Below are 20,317 nucleotides of genomic sequence, written 5' to 3'. Positions count from 1 at the left end.
GAGAAAAGCAGTGATGTGCTGCTAAATGTTTAACAACCAGCTCTCGGGGCAGGGGGTGCCCTGGTTTGTCATGTTTGACAGTTTCCATGGTATTCATACTCCCACCACCGCCAATTTCAAGGTACCATGACATCGTGAGAGGCAAGTTGGAAAGAAGGCACAGTAAGATCCCAGAGCCAGTGCGAGCCGTCGTGAGACAGCTCCAGCACGGGTCAGTGGGAAAGACCATGTGACGTCAAGGACAGGGCAGGAAGAAACACTCCCAGAGACGAGGAGTGGAAGAGGGTGTCGTCACTCTAGATACAAATATCAGCTTCCATGCTTAAAATTAAAACCCTAAGATTCTCTAAAACGAGATTCTGAGTGGCTGCCCATCACTACAGCTTACTGATGCCAGGAAGTTCACCTCCATTTCTGAGAGTAAAAAGACCCTCAGGATCTCCAGTTTTTCTCTCTTACACCCCCACCCCCCAAAAAAATGACAACAAAAATTTGACATACATTGTCATTTGTCCTCTGTCTCATGAGATTTGGCAGCAACCAAGGTGGCCATACCATGACAGAGATGTTTAACAGTCACCTGGGAGAGAGAGAAGGCCTCTGACCCTGACCCTGAAACATCCTTGACATTTGGGCTGTGATTGCTGATTGGATGAGGGTGGGCTTTAACCAGGAAAAAGACCACGAATATGTGAAAACAGACCTTTAACAGAGGAAGAAGGAGAAAAGTACGGGTGACCACCAAAGCAGACAGAACACCGTGGAGCTGCTGTTTCTTGTCCATGAGTGTAACGACAAGTTTCTTCACATGCCAACTAAGCAGGAGCTGGCAGGACATTCCCTGACTTCATGGCCCAGCTAGGCCTGCCGTCTGCCCCAAACACCATCACCAATATTCCCAGGCTTGAATTCCATCCAGAGACTAGTCATTTGATGCAACGGCCTGTGGTCTGAAAAACAAACTCCCTCCCAAACACGCTGTACTCGGGGAGACTGCAATCTATATGATCACATCTTCCAGAGCTCAGGCCCACTCTGACCACAGGATCCTTGTAAAGGCACGACCAACAAAAGTGTACACAATTCCACCATGTAATTTTTGTCTGGGAAGTGAAATACCTCTCTCAGTACATCATTTTCCATAGCACAGTGATCCCTTTAAAGAAGAAAGCCTAAGGCCGGCCTGTGGCTCACTCGGTAGAGTGCGGTGCTGATAACACCAAGGCCACGGGTTCGGATCCTATATAGGGATGGCCGGTTTGCTCACTGGCTGAGCGTGGTGCTGACAACACCAAGCCAAGGGTTGAGATCCCCTTACCGGTCATCTTTTTAAAAAATAAATAAATAAATAAAAATAAAGAAAGCCTAAATAAGATCCCTTCTCAAAGCCAACTATTCAAACAATCTTCTTTTAATATTTTCTCCTATCTTTCAAGACCTCGTACAGCTTTTGCCCACAATTTTGTTCTTTTTATCCTCAAAACAATACATCGAGGTATGTATTATTAGTCCTGCTTCCTGGTCCAGCTCAGAGTTCGTGCTTCCCCCTCTGCCTCTTCCCAGTGAAAAACGACATTGGGACTCCTGGACAAATCACACCTGAGGGATCAGTTCCTTGTGACAATCTTCATCCCCCTCCCCTGACCCACAGGCCTGATACAAAGGGACTGCCAACTGCTGAGAGGGTAGCCACAGTGTCCTGGAAAAGCATTCTAAGCCTGCAACAGAACTTTTCTCACCTAGTTTCTTTTATGGGATTGGGGTTGGGGAGGGGTTGGCAACCAGCCAAAGAGCAGTGGCAGAATGATGAAATCATGCGAGCCTGCAGCACTGATTCATGATGTAGCGGGAATGGGGACAGGCTTTTGTGCTAACCAGAATGTTCCTGCATGCACGCTCTGATTAAAAATAGTGAGCAGACATGGCAGCCAAAAAGAAGTTTTGCTTTATGTGTAATATTCTATTTTTTAAAAAGAAAGAATAGTCAGGCATTTGTTATATTTATCTTTAAAACCTATAGAAAATAGCCATTGCTGCTGCTCTGAGAGCCTTTGGGTTCTAGGGTGTCGTGTGGGTGGAGGGAGATTTCTAACTTTCTGCTTAATTATCTCAAAACACGCTCCCTTCACAGCCATTAGGGTCAGCTACCATTTGACTGCCCACTACTGCAAGGTACAGTGCAGCACTTGACTGCCTGTGAGGCACAAAGCACACGGGTACCTCCAGGAATGCAGGAGGTGATGGGTCAGAAAGAGCTTGCACTCAAATCACCTACACCTGCGGGTAGGTAAGGACACGTTTGGGTGACACAGACAAGCAACTACCCGTAACCAGAGGCAAAGGAGCTAGGTCCGACATCAGTGCAAGCACAGGAGGTCATCTTGAAGAACGGCTGGAGTTTTGATAGGTGAGGGAAGGGGTGTGCAGGGGCGAGACTGACTACCAGAGGAAACATCTTGGAAGAAAATTAGGAAAATTCTAATTCCAGCCCTATGCCCCTGTCATGGATTCCTGTCCTCTAAGATGCCCCACCTAGGCATGCTTCTTTACATCTCTGCCACCAGCACCCCCATCCCGGGCATCTCAGCAGGTGACAGTGTGTCCAAGCTCTTTGTTCTTTATTACGGTTGGTAGTCACAGACTGCCCGGAGAAAGACATGGTGGCAGGCGAAGGTCAGAGGGATGAGGACACGTGGCCAGCTGATGAGGAAAGGACTCCAGGATGCCAACCCTGGTCTCTGTTGGCTCAGTGATCCCCCCCACCACTGGCTGTCAAACAAGGCAGATGGGGTCTTGGTTAGGTAATAGACACCTGTGTCAGATCAACCAGCTCTGACATTCCCTGCGTGACCCTGAGCAACTTTCTTCACCTCTCTGTCTCCATTTCTATAGCTGCAAAATGGAGCAAGTAACCCTCACACTAGAGCTGTTAGGCAGATTAAAACAAAGATGATACCTGTAAAATGCTTAGTCTAATGCCTGGAACATAGAAAATGTTGAAGCAGTCATTCGCTATTACCTCCTATCATTTTGATCATTATAATTACCACACACTGTCTCTCATTTTGAGACCTGGAGTTTAAGGTCTGCCTGGAGGCTGGAGCCCATGTCTGGGCATTTTCCTAGGCTGTTCCCACCCCATCAGCAGACTTCAGAGGCATTGCCCAAGCCTGCTTGCCATTGCTCAAGACAGTGCTTTGGAGTCCTTCTGTTAGCACAGCTGTTTCTGGGGTCTGGGAAAACTTGAAGGACCCCAGGGGGGCTATACACTAGAGCGAGTCTCCCAAGCCAGGTGGGGAATGTAAGCAGCTTCCATATCCCGTTCCCACATCCCCGCAGCACCCCAGTCCCACCACGTGCTACCCAGGGCCGGCTCCGATGAAGAGCTTATCTGCACCTTGGCTTGGGGGTCTCCCCGTGAGCTCACCCACAGGGGGAGCTTGCTCTTCCCCAGAGACACAAGAGCCAGGTACTGACCGCATCCTAGACCCTTCCAGCCTTGCTTCTGGGGCTGGCTCCCCATCCATCCCTGACAGGTCATCCAGGGACACAGTAGCTCAACTGGAAGGAAGCTCAGAGCCCCCTGGGACTCTCACATACTAACCCTGGCTCTCCTCTTGGCAGCAACACTTTTCAGGCCCAGTCTTTCTTCCATGAGTGCCAAGATCTGTCCACCCAACACCTCTCCACTTCGAGGATCTTCAGTAACATCTACTCCCATCCCCTTATTCTGCAGATGCAAAGTCAAGAGCCAAAGGCTTGAGTCACAGTGCTGGCCCTGGAACTCAGAACACCTGACTTCCAGCACAGTATTTCCTTCCTACCCCAGTGGCTGCCAACTTCTCTGCATGTTAGAATCACCTGAGACCTTATAAAAAAAACAAAACAAAACAAAACAAAACAAAAACTCCGAGCTCAGACCACATGCCGGAGCAGTGAAATCACACTCTCCAGGGTTGGGTAGGCATCCCTGGTTTTCTCTAAGTTCCCCCAAGCGATTCCAATGTGCAGACAAGTTTGGAAGCGACTGTCCTCCCACCCCCAGCACCAAGAGCCCCAATAAATGTCTGGGTCCCATGCTATGTGCTTCAAGCAATTATTACCCATCCTCATCACAGTGGTCCCTTTTGGAATTCTGACATTCTGAACATCAGGATGAACTTCACGTACTACTGACAAGCTGCTGTGTATTTAACAGCTGTTGTAAAGCTATGTATATGATGTGCTTGCTAAAGTTGAAATACGTGAAAATGCTTAGACAAATGTGTAAAACCACAGTCAATATTCTCTAAGTCCACAGTAATATCTTAATTGGGTTTATAAATAATAAAGGTGAATATTGAAGCTAATTAAAGACTGGCTTGATTATTTTATAAATAACATTGGAAAACAGGAACATACATTAAATCCCCTTTTAAAAATTCGGCACGGAGTATATAATATCCAAGTCTTTCTAATGGGGAAGCAATTATTTGGCAATTTTTTCAATCCTCATTGAGCTATTAGATACACCGTTTTACTGTTTTTATTTAACTAATCACACTCTGCCTCTTCTTGTGCAAAGAACAAACACAAGTAGACCAACTTGCAAATGTTCCGTATTCACTTGATTCAATTGTGCATACAGGATTCTGGATGTGTGTTGCCATCAACAGAACTTGGTTGTGTTGAATCTCAAAACTTTAGGTCAACTTGTCCTTTTGTTCATAACTGTCTGGGGTCGTGGACCCCTTTAGAGTCCACTAAAAACATTTGTGCCTCCTCAGGCAAAAGCACGTACTCACATGAAGGCATTTTTGCACACAATTTCTGGGAGCACCTGGACTCCTTAAGTCACCCAGGTCCCCAGGGTAGTCCAACAAATGAGGAAACATGGAAACCCAGAAAGGCTCAGGTGACTCAAGTTGCCAGTTAATTACAATGTTAGGATTCGAACTCAGATCTCCCATCCTTATGGCCATTCCAGGCAAGACACACCTTCCTGCAGAGGAAGGACCAGAGAAGAGCAGGAGACATGGGAAGAGATGGGAGGTTTGGAAAGGGGATGGAGACCCAGATGGAGTGAAGCCCAGAGAGGCCACTGGCCTCTGGCTCACACCCTCAGGGTGTAGACAAGCACTGGCTGAGGGAGACGGCAGGGGCTGGCAGGGGCTGGCAGGGGCTGGCAGGGGCTGGCCGGGCTGCAGAGGGGCTTCCTGGGAGTGTCGAGCTACCAGGAACTTCGGAGCAATCCTGGGCTGAGAATTCTGAAAATGCCCTCCCTCTCCGCAGCTGTGGGCTGGGCTGCTGGAATGCTTTCAGTTTTGCTTTCTCGTCTGCAAGAAACGAAACTCAACAGAAAGCCTCCAAAGACCAGAACATGGAGGGAGACTTCTGGGTGTGCAAGAACTGGTAAGAAGGCGCTTTCTCCAGCAGTCACCCGAGGCTGGCTAGTGAGAGGGACAGATACGGTAAAGCTGTTTCTGAAGAGACGGTCCATGCATAAAAATACCCGGAGGGTCGGTGGCTGGACCATGAGCCCCTAGGATAGGAAGGTTGAGCCTATACATCCCCAGGCGAGGGTGGCCAGCATTACCTTAACTTCACTGCATCCCCCTGTCCCCTGCCCTGCCACCCCCAAAATTTTAGGCTTCCTGGGACAGTCCTGAATCCAAAAAGCCAGGTTCATTATCCCTACTGGGCTACTCACACTTGTCACATCTTGGGTCCTAATTCTGGGTTCTTAGTCTTTAAAAGAAAGGAGCCTGGGGATTCCGCAGGACTCTCCCACCCTTACCTTGAGAGGGAGCTGTGGGGTGGGGCAGGGAGGACAGAGCAGGGGCCACAGCCGCACCTCTAACTGAGGGGACCCTGGCCTGTTGAAGACCTTCACTCTGGAAGGAACCAGAGAACTTTGCTCCAGCCAGACCCTTCTAGATCTCTGGTCTCTGAACCAGCTGTGGGGACAGGAGGCAGGCCAAGAGGAGGGGAAAAGCCAAGAGCCAAAGGCTTGAGGAAGGACAGTGACAGCGTGGAAGGAAGAGCTCCTTCAGACCAGGGGTATCAAGGCTTTGCCTCCCCCTCAGCCATACCCCATGGGCCGAACACTTGGGGACTTGGGTGTGCACCTCTCCTGTCGTTTGGCCTCTAGAGCTACAGCCACTGAGTCTTCCCTCCCAAGCTGCTACAGGAGGCTTGATGGAGACCACAGGAGGCATTTCTTGGGGAGGAGGATTGTTAGAGAAAACGCCCTGCCCAGGAAGTGGGAGGCGTGGAAGCCTCCAGAAGGGCCTGGGGGGCTCTCTGTGGGTTAGCACAGGTGAATCTGGGGTGGGGAGAGGGCAGCCTCGACCTCTCACTCTCCCAGACGCAGGCAGCTCTCGCTTTGCAGACTCTGGATGCGGGCGTGGGCCTCGGGAGCACGGGCATGGCGGGGCTGCATCTCTAACTGGCTGTGGGCCCCAGGAGCAGCAGAAAACCAGAACACACATCTGAGAAAATCTGATACTTGTTATTTCATTCTTAAAAGAGCTTTGCTGAAGCATAATTAACATAGAATAAACTGCACATTTTTAGTGTGCCATTTGACACATTTTGACATATATAAACACCTGCGAAAACGTCCCCCTCATCAAGATAAGTTATCCATCACCCCCCAAAAAAGTCTTGTGCCCCTCGTGGTCCCTCCCGGCCCCAGCAATGTAGGAACGCCTCACTGGGACCTTGTGATGTTGCACTGTTGTGATTAGGGGGCAGCACTCTGATCAGGGCAGGCTGTGTGCTCATGTTTCCACCGCTGCAGGTCCTCAAAGATCCAGCCCTGGGGGTGAAACATGGCTCCACGTTTTATACCATGAAAAATAAGCCTGTCTTTCTTCCCCCTTGGTCCACAGCAAGAGAAGCGTGGCCTCTTCCCACTTTGCTCTCCATGAGGCCCACTGCCTGCGGTTCCTAGTCCAGTGCCCGGAGTGTGAGGAGCCCGTCTTGAAGGCAAGGATGGATGAGCACTGCAAGGACAGGCACCAGCAGGTGAGCAGGGTGGGAGGGACGAGGCCGGTGGCAGGGCGGGGGCTGCACGGGAGGTGTGGCCGTCCAGCCCCTGCACGCTCCACGCCATCTGCTGAAGGCCCGGGTCGTCCTGCCTTTCTCATGCTCAACTGCGTCTACCCCAGTTTCCCATTTTCAGTCCTTTCCCAACAAGGTTATGGGTCTGGCCAAGGCAAGGGGTCCCTGCTTCGGGAAAGGTTGAATGTTCTTTTGAGATTTGTGAGGAGAGGAAGCAGGAGGGGAAGGGGGGCCCTAGAAGGCCCCTAAGCCCGAGACTTCCTGCTGTGTTGTGTCAGTCCCTTCTGGGGCCCCTCATCTGTCTTTCTGGAGATCCTCAAGCTCAGGCATCCACTTCATCTCACGCTGGTTTGGCAAATGCTAGAAGGAGACCAAAGTAGCCATAACTGACCCCTGTCTTCCAGGAGCCCAGGGACCCAGACCCGGGACACCATGGGCTGTGGTGGATGTGGGGAAGGCCGCGGTGCCACGGAACCCACGTCCATCTCTGTGTTTAGGTCAGGTGTGCGATGTGTCAGCAGAGCGTGCAGAAGCCCTTGCTGGGACTTCATGAGGTGAGGGTCCTTTTATAGCCAAGGGGGCCAACCCTGGAAAGGGGAGGGGTGGGGAGGCCAGTTATAAATATTTCCATTGACCAGTCTCCTCTCGCCCTAGTAGGCTGGGAGAGCAGTGCAGAACTAGCCTACCCCAGGGACACAGGACCTCCTGTCCCCAGATGCTGGTCAGGAGGGCTTTCCTCGGTCCATGTGTCCAAGAGAGCTTGTATTCCCCAAGGACAGTCCCCCACTCTGGCCCTTCTTGTCTGCTTTCTCTTACTGGCTTCAGTTCTCCAGAGATATGGGCTCATGTCTCTGAGCTGCCTGCAGCCAAAGGGACCAGTGACCATGCACATCCCGCTGCCTCCCGCAGGCTAAGGAATGCCAGGAGCGCCCCGTTGAGTGTAAGTTCTGCGAGCTGGCTGTGCGCCTCAGCACGCTGGAGGTCCACGAGAACCACTGTGGCACCCGGACAGTGCTCTGCCCAGACTGCGAACAGTTCATCACACTCCGAGTGCTGGCCGACCACAAAGTCACCTGTCGGAGCGAACAGGCCCTGCTCAGGAAAGGTGAGCAACACAGGCTGGGGAAGCAGAGGGATGCTTCAAGGGCCAGAGCCTCTCCTGGATGGGATGCAGGGAAGGGGAGCTCTCAACAGGACAGATGACAAGGATATTAGCTGTGTATGTCTCAAGTCACCTGGCCATTCTACTTCTAGCCCATGCATTAGAGTGGCCTTGTGTGTCCGCCATGGTTTTCAGATGTCAGGTCCAGGAAGACCAAGAGGACAGGGGTGGGAGCCTGGGAACCATGCAGATGGGTGAGGAGGTGTGGGCAGCCCTAGAGAATAGGAGGCTTTTTTTGAACTGCTCCAGTGCAATCCTGGCCTGGTGAGGCTCACCTGCCTACTTTCACAGATGAGACACCTGCACACAGAATGAAGCAGGGGCTTGCCAGAGGTGGAAATAAGGCTGGACACCCAAGTATCCTGGCACCAAACCCAGAGTGATTTCCACCATCTGCAATGGGCAGAAGGGAGCTAGCTGCAGCTCCTGACCTTTGGGCCTATGTGTGGGTCTCCTGTGCCATTTTATGTTCTCTTACCCCAATTACCTCCTTATGAGGGTATATTTACTAAGGACACAGCTATCTGTGTGACAGATCTTTTGATGACTTCACTGTTTATTTTGGTAATGTGACAACATGTGGTGAGAACCTAAAATCTCTTAGACAATAAATCTTTCCTGGTAAATACTCTACTCAAGGTCAAAATTGGCCAGTGAAAAAGTGGAAAGTGTGAGATTTGTGTACACGTCCTTCATTCCAGCATGGCTGGGCATCAACACAACACAACACAACACAACACAGCTTGAACACAATCAACAAAGATGTGTACAATCAACACCTGGTTTGATCACAAAGCTTGGAAACTGGTGGCATGAAAGAGCAGTCAGATTGGACAGGACTGGATCTATGGTTACGGCTCCCTTCATCTCCTTAGACACCAATCCTTCTCCAGGAAAATGTCTTTATCAGGGTGTGTGCTGCCCGGAGTGCATATCTGTGGCCATAAAGGAAAAGATGTGGGTGATTTGGCCAAGGGTTACCTGTGTGGCCGAGGACCCTGGCAGTGCAGGAAACTCAAGGCCAGGCCGGCCTGGAGCAGTTCATGCTCGTGAGAATAGGCCATGTAGGCAGTCATGGGAGAACTGAGCTAGCCATTGTCAAGGGCAATCATTTGTGGTGCTGTTTCTGTACTTATTCAGGGAAGAAAATTTCAGCTCCTGAAAGGGAAATCTACTGTCATCATTGCAACCAGATGATTCCAGGAAATAAGTATTCCCACCATCTGGTGAGTAGCAATTATTAATTTTCTGATGGTGCCAACAGCTAGTCCATATTCTGAAAAGTGTGATATGAAAGGCAGATTCTGAGCCCAATTTTACATAGCATGGATATTAGAGATTCCCATATTTCTTTTTTGCTTTGTTCAAAAAGGGATTTTAGTGAGTTGCTTTAGGCTAATTTAGCATACGTCATTGGTCTGCATTTGTCTCCAGTCTTTTAAGGAGCCTCCCTGCCCACTGTCGATATCCCTGGTCACCTCTGACCATCTCCAACCTTCAGGGCCTGACAGTGCAAGTTGGTCCTCGATAGAGCCTTCCTTATTGTTTTCTACCCCATACGGGAGTCTTCTCTATTAGACCGTGAGTTCCATGGTAAAACTGAACAACTCTTCCCATCTTCCTGGTGTCAGGGCTGGGTACACAAAGGAGACTCTGGAGAGGTGCAATGATGCAACTCATTGATTGATTGATTTTGCCTGGGAACATTCTCATACCCTTCCCTCCATAGCCATAAGCACCTTTGAGTGCATTGCTGTGACCAGTCATAGAGCATTTTCCATCTGGGAAACTTATCAAGGCTTCTCTCGAAGGAACTCATTTCCTCCTCCTTGGGCAGGGAGCTGTTTACCTTTCTTAACCCTTCAATTCATAGAACTATAGAATATCGAAATTAAAGAGACCTTAGAGATGATCCTGTTCTTTGCTTTTTTATTACTGTGGTAGAATACATATAACATAAAATTTACCATTAGTGACAGTTAGTACATTCACAATGATGTGCAATCTAGTTTCAGAACATTTTTATCACCCCAAAAAGAAACCCTGTGCCCATTAGCATCTACTCCCACTCCCCACTTTCCAGCCCCTGGCAAACACTAATCTGATTTCTATCCCCATGGATCTTCCTATGCTGGATATTTCATATAAATGGAATCCTGTATGTGGTCTTATGTGACTGGCTTCTTTCACTTAACATAACGTTTTCAAGATTTACCCATGATGTAGTTGTAACATGGATCAGCACTTTATTCCTTGTGTGGCCTTTTTATGGTCATACCACATTGAGTTTATCCATCCATCTCTCGACAAACCTCTGGGTTGTTTCCACCTACCAGCTCCTTGCTTTTTTTTTTTTTTCCAAAGATGACTGGTAAGGGGATCTTAACCCTTGACTTGGTGTTGTCAGCACCACGCTCTCCCAAGTGAGCAAACCGGCCATCCCTATATAGGGATCCGAACCCGTGGCCTTGGTGTTATCAGCACTGCACTCTCCCAAGTGAGCCAGGGTCTGGCCCGCTCCTTGCTTTTTGAAGTGTGGTCTGTGGACCAGCAGCATCAGCATCACCTGGAGCTTGTTCGAAATGCAGACTCCCAGGCCCTCCTCTAAAAATGCTCAAGCAAAATATGCAGGGTCCTGAGATTCCCCAGCTGTTTCAAGTCTGAGAAGCGCTGCCCCAGCCAAGTGACTCTCAACTGCACATTGAAATCACCTGTCAATGAGTTTTCCTTCACACCGATGCTTATTCTATGACATAAGTGGCCCGTGTCTTCTGTTAGAATCAGAAGACACTTGGTGAGCACCAAGACAAGAGTGAAGCTGGCCCTGCCCTTCAAAATGCTCAGACCGGTAACCAAGGACACCTACACGTACACCCTTACGTGAAGGCGGAAGGGAGGTGGGGAGCTCTACCTAACATGGATCAGGACGTGTGTTCAGAAACGCTGAATTTTAGTTCTGCTCTGCCACGGACTGGCTCTGCAACCTCCCTGAGCTTCTTTCTTCTTTTCAAGAAATTGGGGAGAGTGATTAATCCTCTTCTTCATGAAAAGAGGACGTCCATGACCACTCGACACTAGAGCTTACCAGCATCACACTCACAAATTCTGGCTTCCCACCGGTTACCATGGAGCTTTCTGTGTTCCTACCTAAATAAAGCGCATGCCCCACGCTGTGCTGCACCTCTCCTCTCTTGCCTACACAAGGTCACCTCTGTACCACGCCAGCAATCCCCCGCTCTCTCCTGCAACAAGGAGAGGTTACATGAGCTGTACACATAGGCGAGGACCAAGTCTCAAAACTGTTCACTACATTCTAATATTTGTTATGACAAGTTTTTAAAGGGGTAACACACTAACAAATACTTACATCAATGGCACTCTCTTTGGCCTTGCATGAAAAGCATCCTCTTTTTTTTAATTATTTGAAAATTAGGGATGGAATCATGTATATAAGGGTACTTCAAAAAGTTCGTGAAAAAATAAATTTAAAGGATATTAAGAATCTTTCCATGAACTTATGGAAGTGCCCTCCTGCTAGGTGGTTTTATGGTTCTCAGTCTTTATGTTAAGTGACCCAAAAACAGAAAAACAAAAATACTTTCTTGATCCCATTTCCTGCCCCCTACCATTGTGTTTCTTTGTTCCCCTTTGTAGCAAAACATTCAAATCAGTTGTCTGTAGTCACTGTCCCCGTTTCTTCTTCTCCTAGTCTTCTACCTACTCCAGTCTGGCTACTGTGCCCACCCACCCACCCCCCGACTCCACCAAAACTACTCTTGTAAAAATCACCAGGGACCTTCCCATTGCTAAATCCAAGGCTCAGTTCTCAGCCCTCAATTTATGAGGAGCGTTTAATGCCAGTATTCCTCTCTTCCTCCCCCTCAATTCACTCTCTTGGCTCCCAGGGCACCACACTCTCCTGGCATTCAGTGATCTCAGTGGTCTCTCCTTCTCTAGCTCCCCAAACTCTTAATCTTGGGGGGATCCATGGCTCAGTCTCGGGTCTGAACCTATATTCACTACCTCAATAATTTCATTCAATCTCCCAGTTTTAAAAAATGCCATATGTAGGCAGTCTAGTCCCTAATTTATATTTCAGTCTGGACTCTAGACTCATATATAACCACCTGCTCAGCACCTTCAGATGAATGCTTGAGAGACGTCTTAAACGTCTTAAACGTAATCTGAAATGGTATTCTCTCTGCCACAGCTTTGCCCATGGAGCAAATAATTGCTTCAATTTTTCACTTGCTTCCCTTTCTAGATACTTATCACTAAATCATCCCTAAAACTCTCTACCAGATCTGAAAATTCCCCCTCAGTACAATGAAACACATCAGCTATTCTATCCATTTCATTTTGGGGGCACATTATTCCCACGTCTGATGAGTAGCTGTCATTCTGGGAATTTCTCCCACTCTCCCCAGTACTGGAGTTCTGTTCCCCATATCTCAGGTCAGGTCTTTCTCTTTTTTGGTTTACTCCTTGTTTGATAGAACATATCATCAAAAAGTGTCTCGAGAAAGAAAGCATGGGAGGCAAATTTTTAGATCTTATATGCCTGAAAATGAGAGCTTGGATGGCTATAGAATCTATCTACCATCTCAATGTTTTTATCATTACAAAAATTTTCCTAAAAATGAAAGTAGAGAACTAATACAATAAGCCCATGTCATTTCCCAGATATGACAATAATCAAAAACTTTCCACATTTGTTTCATCTACCCTTTTTTTTTCTGAAGTATTTTAAAGCAAATCCATGATACTCTGTTATTTCACCCATCATTCTTTAATATCTTTGAAATATGGTCATTTTCTTACTTAATCACAATAGCTTCCTCACTCCCAATGATATTCCTAATTATTTTCTACTACCTTTTCCAGCCCTTCCATTTACGGTGCTTGTTTATTTCTGCTGTGGCTGCTTTTGCCTTCAGTTGCATTGAGCAAGTTTTCTTTATTCTCTTTCTTCTTTTCTACTGATTTGTCAATTTTTACATTCTATTTCTGTTATTTTAGCAGTTACCCTTAGCATTTTAATTTGAATGTTTGACTTAATAAAGTCTAAAATTCATCATTATCTCTATCCTCCTTACAAACAATATATGGATTTGAGAACATTAACTCTGACCCTCTACCCCCATCTTATGTGGAAATGCTGCCAGACTTTTGTTCCACCTTGTTTTCATACTACCCCTCTTTAGTCATTACCAGTCATCCCTTGGTATCCACAGTGGTTGGGTTCTAGGACCCTGCAGATACCAAAATCTGCAGATGCTCAGGTCTCTGATATAAAATGGCACAGTACTTGCCTAAAACCACACATCCTCCCATTTGCTCTAAATCATCTCTAGATTACTTATAATACCCAACACAATGTAAACACTATGTAAATAGTTGTAAATACTTATCTTTTAAATTTATATTACTTTTTATTGTTGTATTGTTATTTTTTATTGGTTTTTCTTTTTTTAATATTTTCTTTCTGTGGTTGGTTGAATCCACTGATGTGGAACCTGGGTAAATGGGGGCCAACTGTATTATTACTGTTATTTTAGGCAATTCATGTCTGTTTGGATATACTCACAAGTTTACCCTTGTCTTTGCTCACATTCTTGCTTAGACTTCAAGCTTCCCTTCTGGGTAAGATTTCTCTCTTCCTGAAATACATCTTAGTAGCTCTCTCAGCAAGAACCTGTAAGTAGTAAATCTTTAGTTGCCTTTTTTCCTGCATTCTTGAATGATAGTTTAGCTGGATATCAAATTCTAGATTAAGAGCTATTTTCATAGTATTTTGATTAGTCCCTGTCTTCTGCCTCTGTTATGGTTGTTAGTGAGTCTGCTTTCAGTCTAATTGCCATTCCTTTGTAGATAATCAAATTCCTTTGGTTGATTTGAAGATCCTCTTTGCCTTTGATCTTCCATGGTTTCACTGTAACGTATCTAAGAGTGGGTTTATTTTTATTCATCCTGCTCAGAACAATGTACTCAAATGTGGGGTTTTTTTCTTCTGCTCAGGATTCCTCCTTACTGAATCTAAAGATTTATATTCTTAATCATTTCTGAAAAATTCTCATCTACTATCTCCTTGAATCCCCAACACTCCCCAGCTCTCCAACATTCTCCTAACTCTTCCTCAGGAGCATATTAGATGTATATTAGGTCTTCTTATTATATAGCTTCATGTTTCTTAACCTTTCACATTTTCTCTCTTTATTTCTCTCTCCTATATTGTGGTAATTTTCTCAAGTCTATCTTCAAGTTCATTCCTTTGTTGGCCACATTTAATTTGCTGTTTTTAACCTATCTGTTGAGGTTCAATGTCTGTATTTTTCATTTCTAGAAGTTCTATGTCTGTTTTTTTTAATTTGCATATTCTATTTTCATAGAGTCTTCTTGTTTTCTCTGTTTTAATCACTTTAATTTATTTTATAGTCTCTATCTTATAGTTTTATTATCTGAACTTTTTGGAGGCTAATCATCCTACTGGTTGTGTCTGTGATTCTACCTTAAGGTGGATTGCCTCCCTGTGTGTTTGTAATTTTGGACTGTGAGTTTCTATTTGGTAGAATTCTACCTGTGAGAAGAAAAGGAGAGAGAAGACCCAAATAACAAAAATTGGAAATGAAAACGGAGACATTACAGCTGACACCACAGAAATATAAAGAATCATTAGAAACGATTATAAACAACTGTATGACAACAAATTTGAAAATCTGGAAGATATGGAAAAGTTTTTAGACATATATAAACTACCAAGACTGAACCAAGAAGAGAAAGACAACCTGAACAGACCAATAACAAGCAAGGAGATTGAAGCGGTAATTAGCAATCATCCAACAAAAAAAGTCTGGGTCCGGATGGCTTTACAGCTGAATTCTATCAAACTTTTAAAGAGGAGTTAATACCAATTCTCATGAAACTGTTCCAAACAATTGAAACAGATGCTACTCTCCCAAACTCATTCTATAAGGCCAACATAACTCTGATACCAAAACCAGATAAAGACACAACAAAAAAAGAAAATTACAGGCCAATATCCTTGATGAACCTAGATGCTAAAATCCTCAGAAAAATATTAGCAATTAGAATATAGCGACATATTTAAAAAAATTATACACCATGATCAAGTGGGGTTCATCCCAGGGATGCAAGGATTGTTCAACATACAAAAGTCAATAAATGTGATACATCACATCAACAAGCTCAAGGACAAAGACCATATGATCATCTCAGTAGATGCTGAAAAAGCATTTGACAAAATTCAACATCCCTTCATGATAACGAATCTCTACAAATTAGGTATAGAAGGAAAATAACACTATAAAAGCCATTTATGACAAGCTCACTGCCAGTATTATTCTGAGTGGGGAAAAATTGAAGGCATTCCCCTTAAGGAAAGGAACAAGACAACAATGTCCACTCTCACCACTTCTATTCAACATAGTACTGGAGGTACTAGCTAGAGCAATCAGGCAAGAGAAAGAAATAAAGGGAATCCAGATTGGAAAAGATGAAGTCAAACTTTACCTATTTGCAGATGACATGATGCTATATAGGGAAAAACCTAAAGACTCTATCAAAAAACTCCTAGAGCTAGTTAATAACTTCAGTAATGTTGCAGGATACAAAATAAATGCCCCCAAATCAGTAGCATTTATATACTCAAATAATGAATTAACAGAAAGAGAAACAAAGAAAGTAAGCCCATTTACAACTGTCACCAAAAAAATATGATACCTAGGGATCAATTTAACCAAGGAGATGAAAGACCTCTACAATGAGAATTACAAACCACTTCTGAAAGAAATTAAGAAGACACAAAAAGATGGAAAGATATTCCATGCTGCTGGGTTGGAAGAATTAACATTGTGAAAATGTCTATACTACCCAAAGCGATCTACAGATTCAATGCAATTCCCATCAAAATACCAATGACATTCTTCACAGAAATGGAAAAAACAATCTTAACTTTCATATGGAAAAATGAAAGACCCCAAAGAGCCAAAGCAATCCTAAGCAAAAAAAAAACAAAGCCGGAGGCATAACTCTGCCTGATTTCAAATTATACTACAAAACTGTGGTAACAAAAACAGCATGGTACTGGTATAAAAATAGACATTCTGACCAGTGGAGTAGAATTGAGAACCCAGAAATTACTCCTCCGGCTTATAGCCATCTGATATTAGACAAAGTCAACAAAAATCTACATTGGGGAAAAGATTGTCTCTTCAACAAGTGGTGCTGGGAAAACTGGAAATCCATATGCAGAAGAATGAAACTAGATATGCATCTCTCACCATACACTAAAATCAACTCAAAATGGATTAAAGACCTAGGTATAAGACCTGAAACTGTAAAATTACTAAGGGAAAATATAGGTGAAACACTTCAGCAGTTAGGTCTGGGCACAGGCTTTATGAACATGAGCCTGAAAGCACAAGCAGCAAAAGAAAAAATAGACAAATGAGACTATATTAAACTAAAAAATTTCTGCACAGCAAAAGAAACAATCAACAGAGTGAAAAGACAACCTACAGAGTGGGAGAAAATTTTTGCCAACTATGCATCCGACAAAGGACTAATATCCAGAATATACATAGAACACAAGCAATTATACAGTAAAAAAGTAAATGGACCAATTAAAAAATGGGCAAAGGAGCTGAATAGACATTTTTCAAAGGAAGACATACAAATGGCCAACAGATACATGAAAAAATGCTCAACATCACTAGTCATCAGGGAAATGCAAATTAAAACCACATTGAGATACCACCTCACTCCAGGTAGACTGGCTATAATCAAAAAGACAGTGAATAACAAATGCTGGCAAAGGTGTGGAGAGAAGGGAACAGTGCTGCACTGTTGGTAGGACTGTAAATTAGTACAACCACTTTGGAAAACAGTATGGAGGTTTCTCAAACAACTACAGATAGATCTTCCATATGATCCAGCAACCCCTCTTCTGGGTATATATCCAAAGGAATGGAAATCATCATGTTGAAGAGATACCTGCACTCCCATGTTTACTGCAGCTCTGTTTACAGTAGCCAAGATATGGAACCAACCTAAATGTCCATCAATGGATGATTGGATAAGGAAACTGTGGTGTATATATACACTATGGAATACTACTCTGCCATAAAAAAGAATGAAATACTCCCATTTGCAACAACATGGATGAGCCTGGAGAAACTTATGTTGAGTGAAACAAGCAAAGCACAGAGGGATAAATACCACATGTGCTGACTCATATGTGGGAGCTAAGAGAGAAAGGAAGGCAGGAAAGAAAGACCACAGTAGTGCCGTGATCCAACAGAGGGAGGGAACATTCCTAGGGCTACGAATTGGAGTTGAGGGGAGACAGAGAAGGGGAGGGAGCTTGGGGGATAATTGGAAGGGGACAAGGGGTACAAAAGTAATTTCTGGTAATGGATGTGCCCCCAGTATGACTCTGGCCCCCACATCATGGACAGGAGGGGGGACAATCAGCTTTGTATCTCATGAATATTAGTAATAAATAAATAAATAAGAATTCTACCTGTGAGAATCCTGTATGGCCTATTTTGAGATTATGTACCCTCCAGACTAACTTTGTGATTGCTTCTGCCAGTCGTTCCAATTTTTATGTTAATTCTTCTGTTTGGGGATTCCCAGGCCATGGAGACTAATGTAAATCTGAAACCCAAATAGAAGAATGTTGTGAGCCTGTGATTTTGAGTTTTCCGGGCATAAATTTCTTTTCCCCACACTCAAATTCGAGCCCCAGGTAAAAAAGCTTCCTTGCCACTTTCCTTTTCTAATTAGCTAATTTTTTTTTTTCTATTTGCTACCATAATTTAATGTTTAGAGTTCCCAACTTTATGCAGAGGAAGGGAAGTCTTACTTCCATTTTCCCACCTTATATGGATGGGATTTTTCTCTCATCCACGCCCCTAGTTAAAAGGTTGGCCCCACATCTCCCATAACCAAAGTGTCAGCTCATGGGCTTAACCAGTACCTTAGTCCATTTGTGCCGCTATAACAGAATACCACAGACTGGTTAATTTATAAAGAACAGAAATTTATTTCTCACAGTTCTGGAAGCTGGGAAGTCCAAAATCAAGGTGCCAACATTTGATCTCTGGTGAGGGCCTTCTTGCTGAGTCCTTACATGGCAGAAGGCAGGAGGGCAAGTTAGCCAAACATTGCATGAAGCCTCTTTTATACGGTCCTTACTCCTGCTCACAAAGCAGGAGCCCTCATGGTCTAATCAAGGTCCCAGTTTTTAATACTGTCACATTGCAACACCTGAATTTTGGAGGGGACACATTCAAACCATAGCAACCGAGCAGGCCCTGATTCCCAGAACTCAGAGTTTCCTTTCTGTCTTGCAAAGTCAGCTATGAACTTAAATTGAATGTTTGTCACATTTTATCCAGCATTTCTAAGTGTTTGCAGTGGAAAGTTTTCAGGTTATCTAGTCTACTGTATTGTCCAATCATTAAAGCTGAAGTCATTTTTTAATTTGATGAATTTAATTTTTAATTTGATGTATTACTCACAATTGTAGAATACATGTCGTCCAAGCTCAGAGTCCAAAGAAGACTTTCCACTTGGGAAGACAAAAATTTCTCCTACACCCTGTTCAAGTCAGGCTGCTGTAAATCAAACTTCCATGATGCAGAAAGATGTTCGTCCAAAGATGAAAAATATAAACAGATTTCTTCTTCCTTCTGAAAGTTCAACAAAGCGAGCACCAAGAGGCAAAAGTAAAACCATGAATCTGTCTTTGAAGTCTGAGCTCAAACCCAGTACCCCCGCTCCTAGAGAAGATGAGGCAGCCTATGACATTCTGAGGAGATGTTCTCAGTGTGGCATCCTGCTTCCCCTGCCGACGCTGAATCAGCACCAGGTACCCAGCCTCTGTTCTCTGCTTACCTGACGCACACTCCTTACGAAAGGGTACGAGCAAATCTTTTCTCCTAACTTCTGTTTTTGTCTTTGTGTGTGTGTGTGTGTGTGTGTGTGTGTGTGTGTGTGTGTGTGTGTGTGTGTGTGTGTGTGTGGCTGTCACAACCTTGGGGTTATAAGGCTGTGCTCTAACCAACTGAGCTAACTGGCCCGACCTCTCCTAACTTCTTGATGCATCTGTATATGAACACAAACATATCATTTTACAAAAATGGGCTAATTTCGTACTTGCTGGGAGTGCCGTTTTCTCTTGCCTCCCACAATTTGGTATGTTTCCTTCCACACTTTTCTCCATAGATAGGGTTGCCAGATTTAGCAAGTAAAAGTATAGGACATCCAGTCAAATCTAAATCTCAGAGAAACAAAGAATTTTTTTTTTTAGTGTAAGTACATCCTATGTAATGATTGTTTGCTTCTCTGAAATTAAAATGTAACTGGGTATCCTGTATTTTATCTGGCAACCCTGTTATGCAACATATACATTTGGAGTCCTATTATACACATTTCTGTGTATCTGAATGTTATGATTCAGCAATACTCAAGGAAATTTCTCCATGTCAAACAACATGGCTCATTTTTTTTTTAACAGCTGCATGAGTCCATAGTGTGGGTGTCCTCTCATCTGTTCCTCCACCCCCCAGTGACGACATGCCTCCATTAAACACTGTCCCGAGCCTTCCATATACCCTTCCTGGCTCAGTGGGTTCCATACCTTTTCTATTCCATCACGCCCCAGTCTCTGGGCACCTGCAGCTCGGAGCTCATGCTGGGGAACAGGAGACAGCAATACCCAGTGACATTCCAGAAACTAGCACTTCTCACTTAAAACATATTGAACCTTTTTTATATCCATTTCTTTAGGAGAAATGCCTGTGGTTAGCTTCATTGAAAGGAAAACAAGCGAGAAATTCCAGCTAGATTTGGAAGAGAAAAGGTACTACAGATCTAGAAAATTTCATCTTTACACTGGCTTTCCTGCTCGCTTTCCTGCTCACTTTCCGTGCTGGTCTTTACATGTGAAAAGAGATGATTTTTATTTGTTGGGCTTTAAAAGAAGAGGTTTGGACTAACTATTTTCCTTCTTTTGAACAGAGATATTGGTTTGCCCAAGGGCTACAGATAAGCGGGGAGGGGAAAAAGAGATTCCAGCTCTTCTGC

At 44.7% G+C, this 20,317-nt stretch overlaps 1 protein-coding gene across 1 annotated transcript; it reads left to right on the top strand.

The window, feature by feature from the left end:
* Window positions 1-5,359: 5,359 nt before the first annotated feature.
* On the top strand, window positions 5,360-20,317 carry XAF1 (XIAP associated factor 1). The gene is made up of 8 exons (XM_063112866.1): window positions 5,360-5,391; window positions 6,873-7,008; window positions 7,542-7,598; window positions 7,954-8,149; window positions 9,347-9,432; window positions 18,759-19,100; window positions 20,021-20,093; window positions 20,252-20,317. The coding sequence occupies exons 1-7, from the start codon at window positions 5,360-5,362 to the stop codon at window positions 20,075-20,077; spliced, it is 906 nt and encodes a 301-aa protein (XP_062968936.1). The 3' UTR covers window positions 20,078-20,093; window positions 20,252-20,317.

This window comes from Cynocephalus volans, chromosome 10 (genome assembly GCF_027409185.1).
Source record: "Cynocephalus volans isolate mCynVol1 chromosome 10, mCynVol1.pri, whole genome shotgun sequence".
NCBI classification, from domain to species: Eukaryota; Metazoa; Chordata; class Mammalia; order Dermoptera; family Cynocephalidae; genus Cynocephalus; species Cynocephalus volans.
Note: the sequence above shows the minus strand (reverse complement) of the source record. Positions and strands in the feature narration are given on the sequence as shown.

Coding starts and splice junctions, on each gene's coding strand:
- XAF1 (XM_063112866.1), top strand. CDS start 5,360: ATGGAGGGAGACTTCTGGGTGTGCAAGAACTG. Junction 7,009..7,541: donor GCAAGGACAGGCACCAGCAG/GTGAGCAGGGTG, acceptor CTCTGTGTTTAG/GTCAGGTGTGCGATGTGTCA. Junction 8,150..9,346: donor ACAGGCCCTGCTCAGGAAAG/GTGAGCAACACA, acceptor GTACTTATTCAG/GGAAGAAAATTTCAGCTCCT.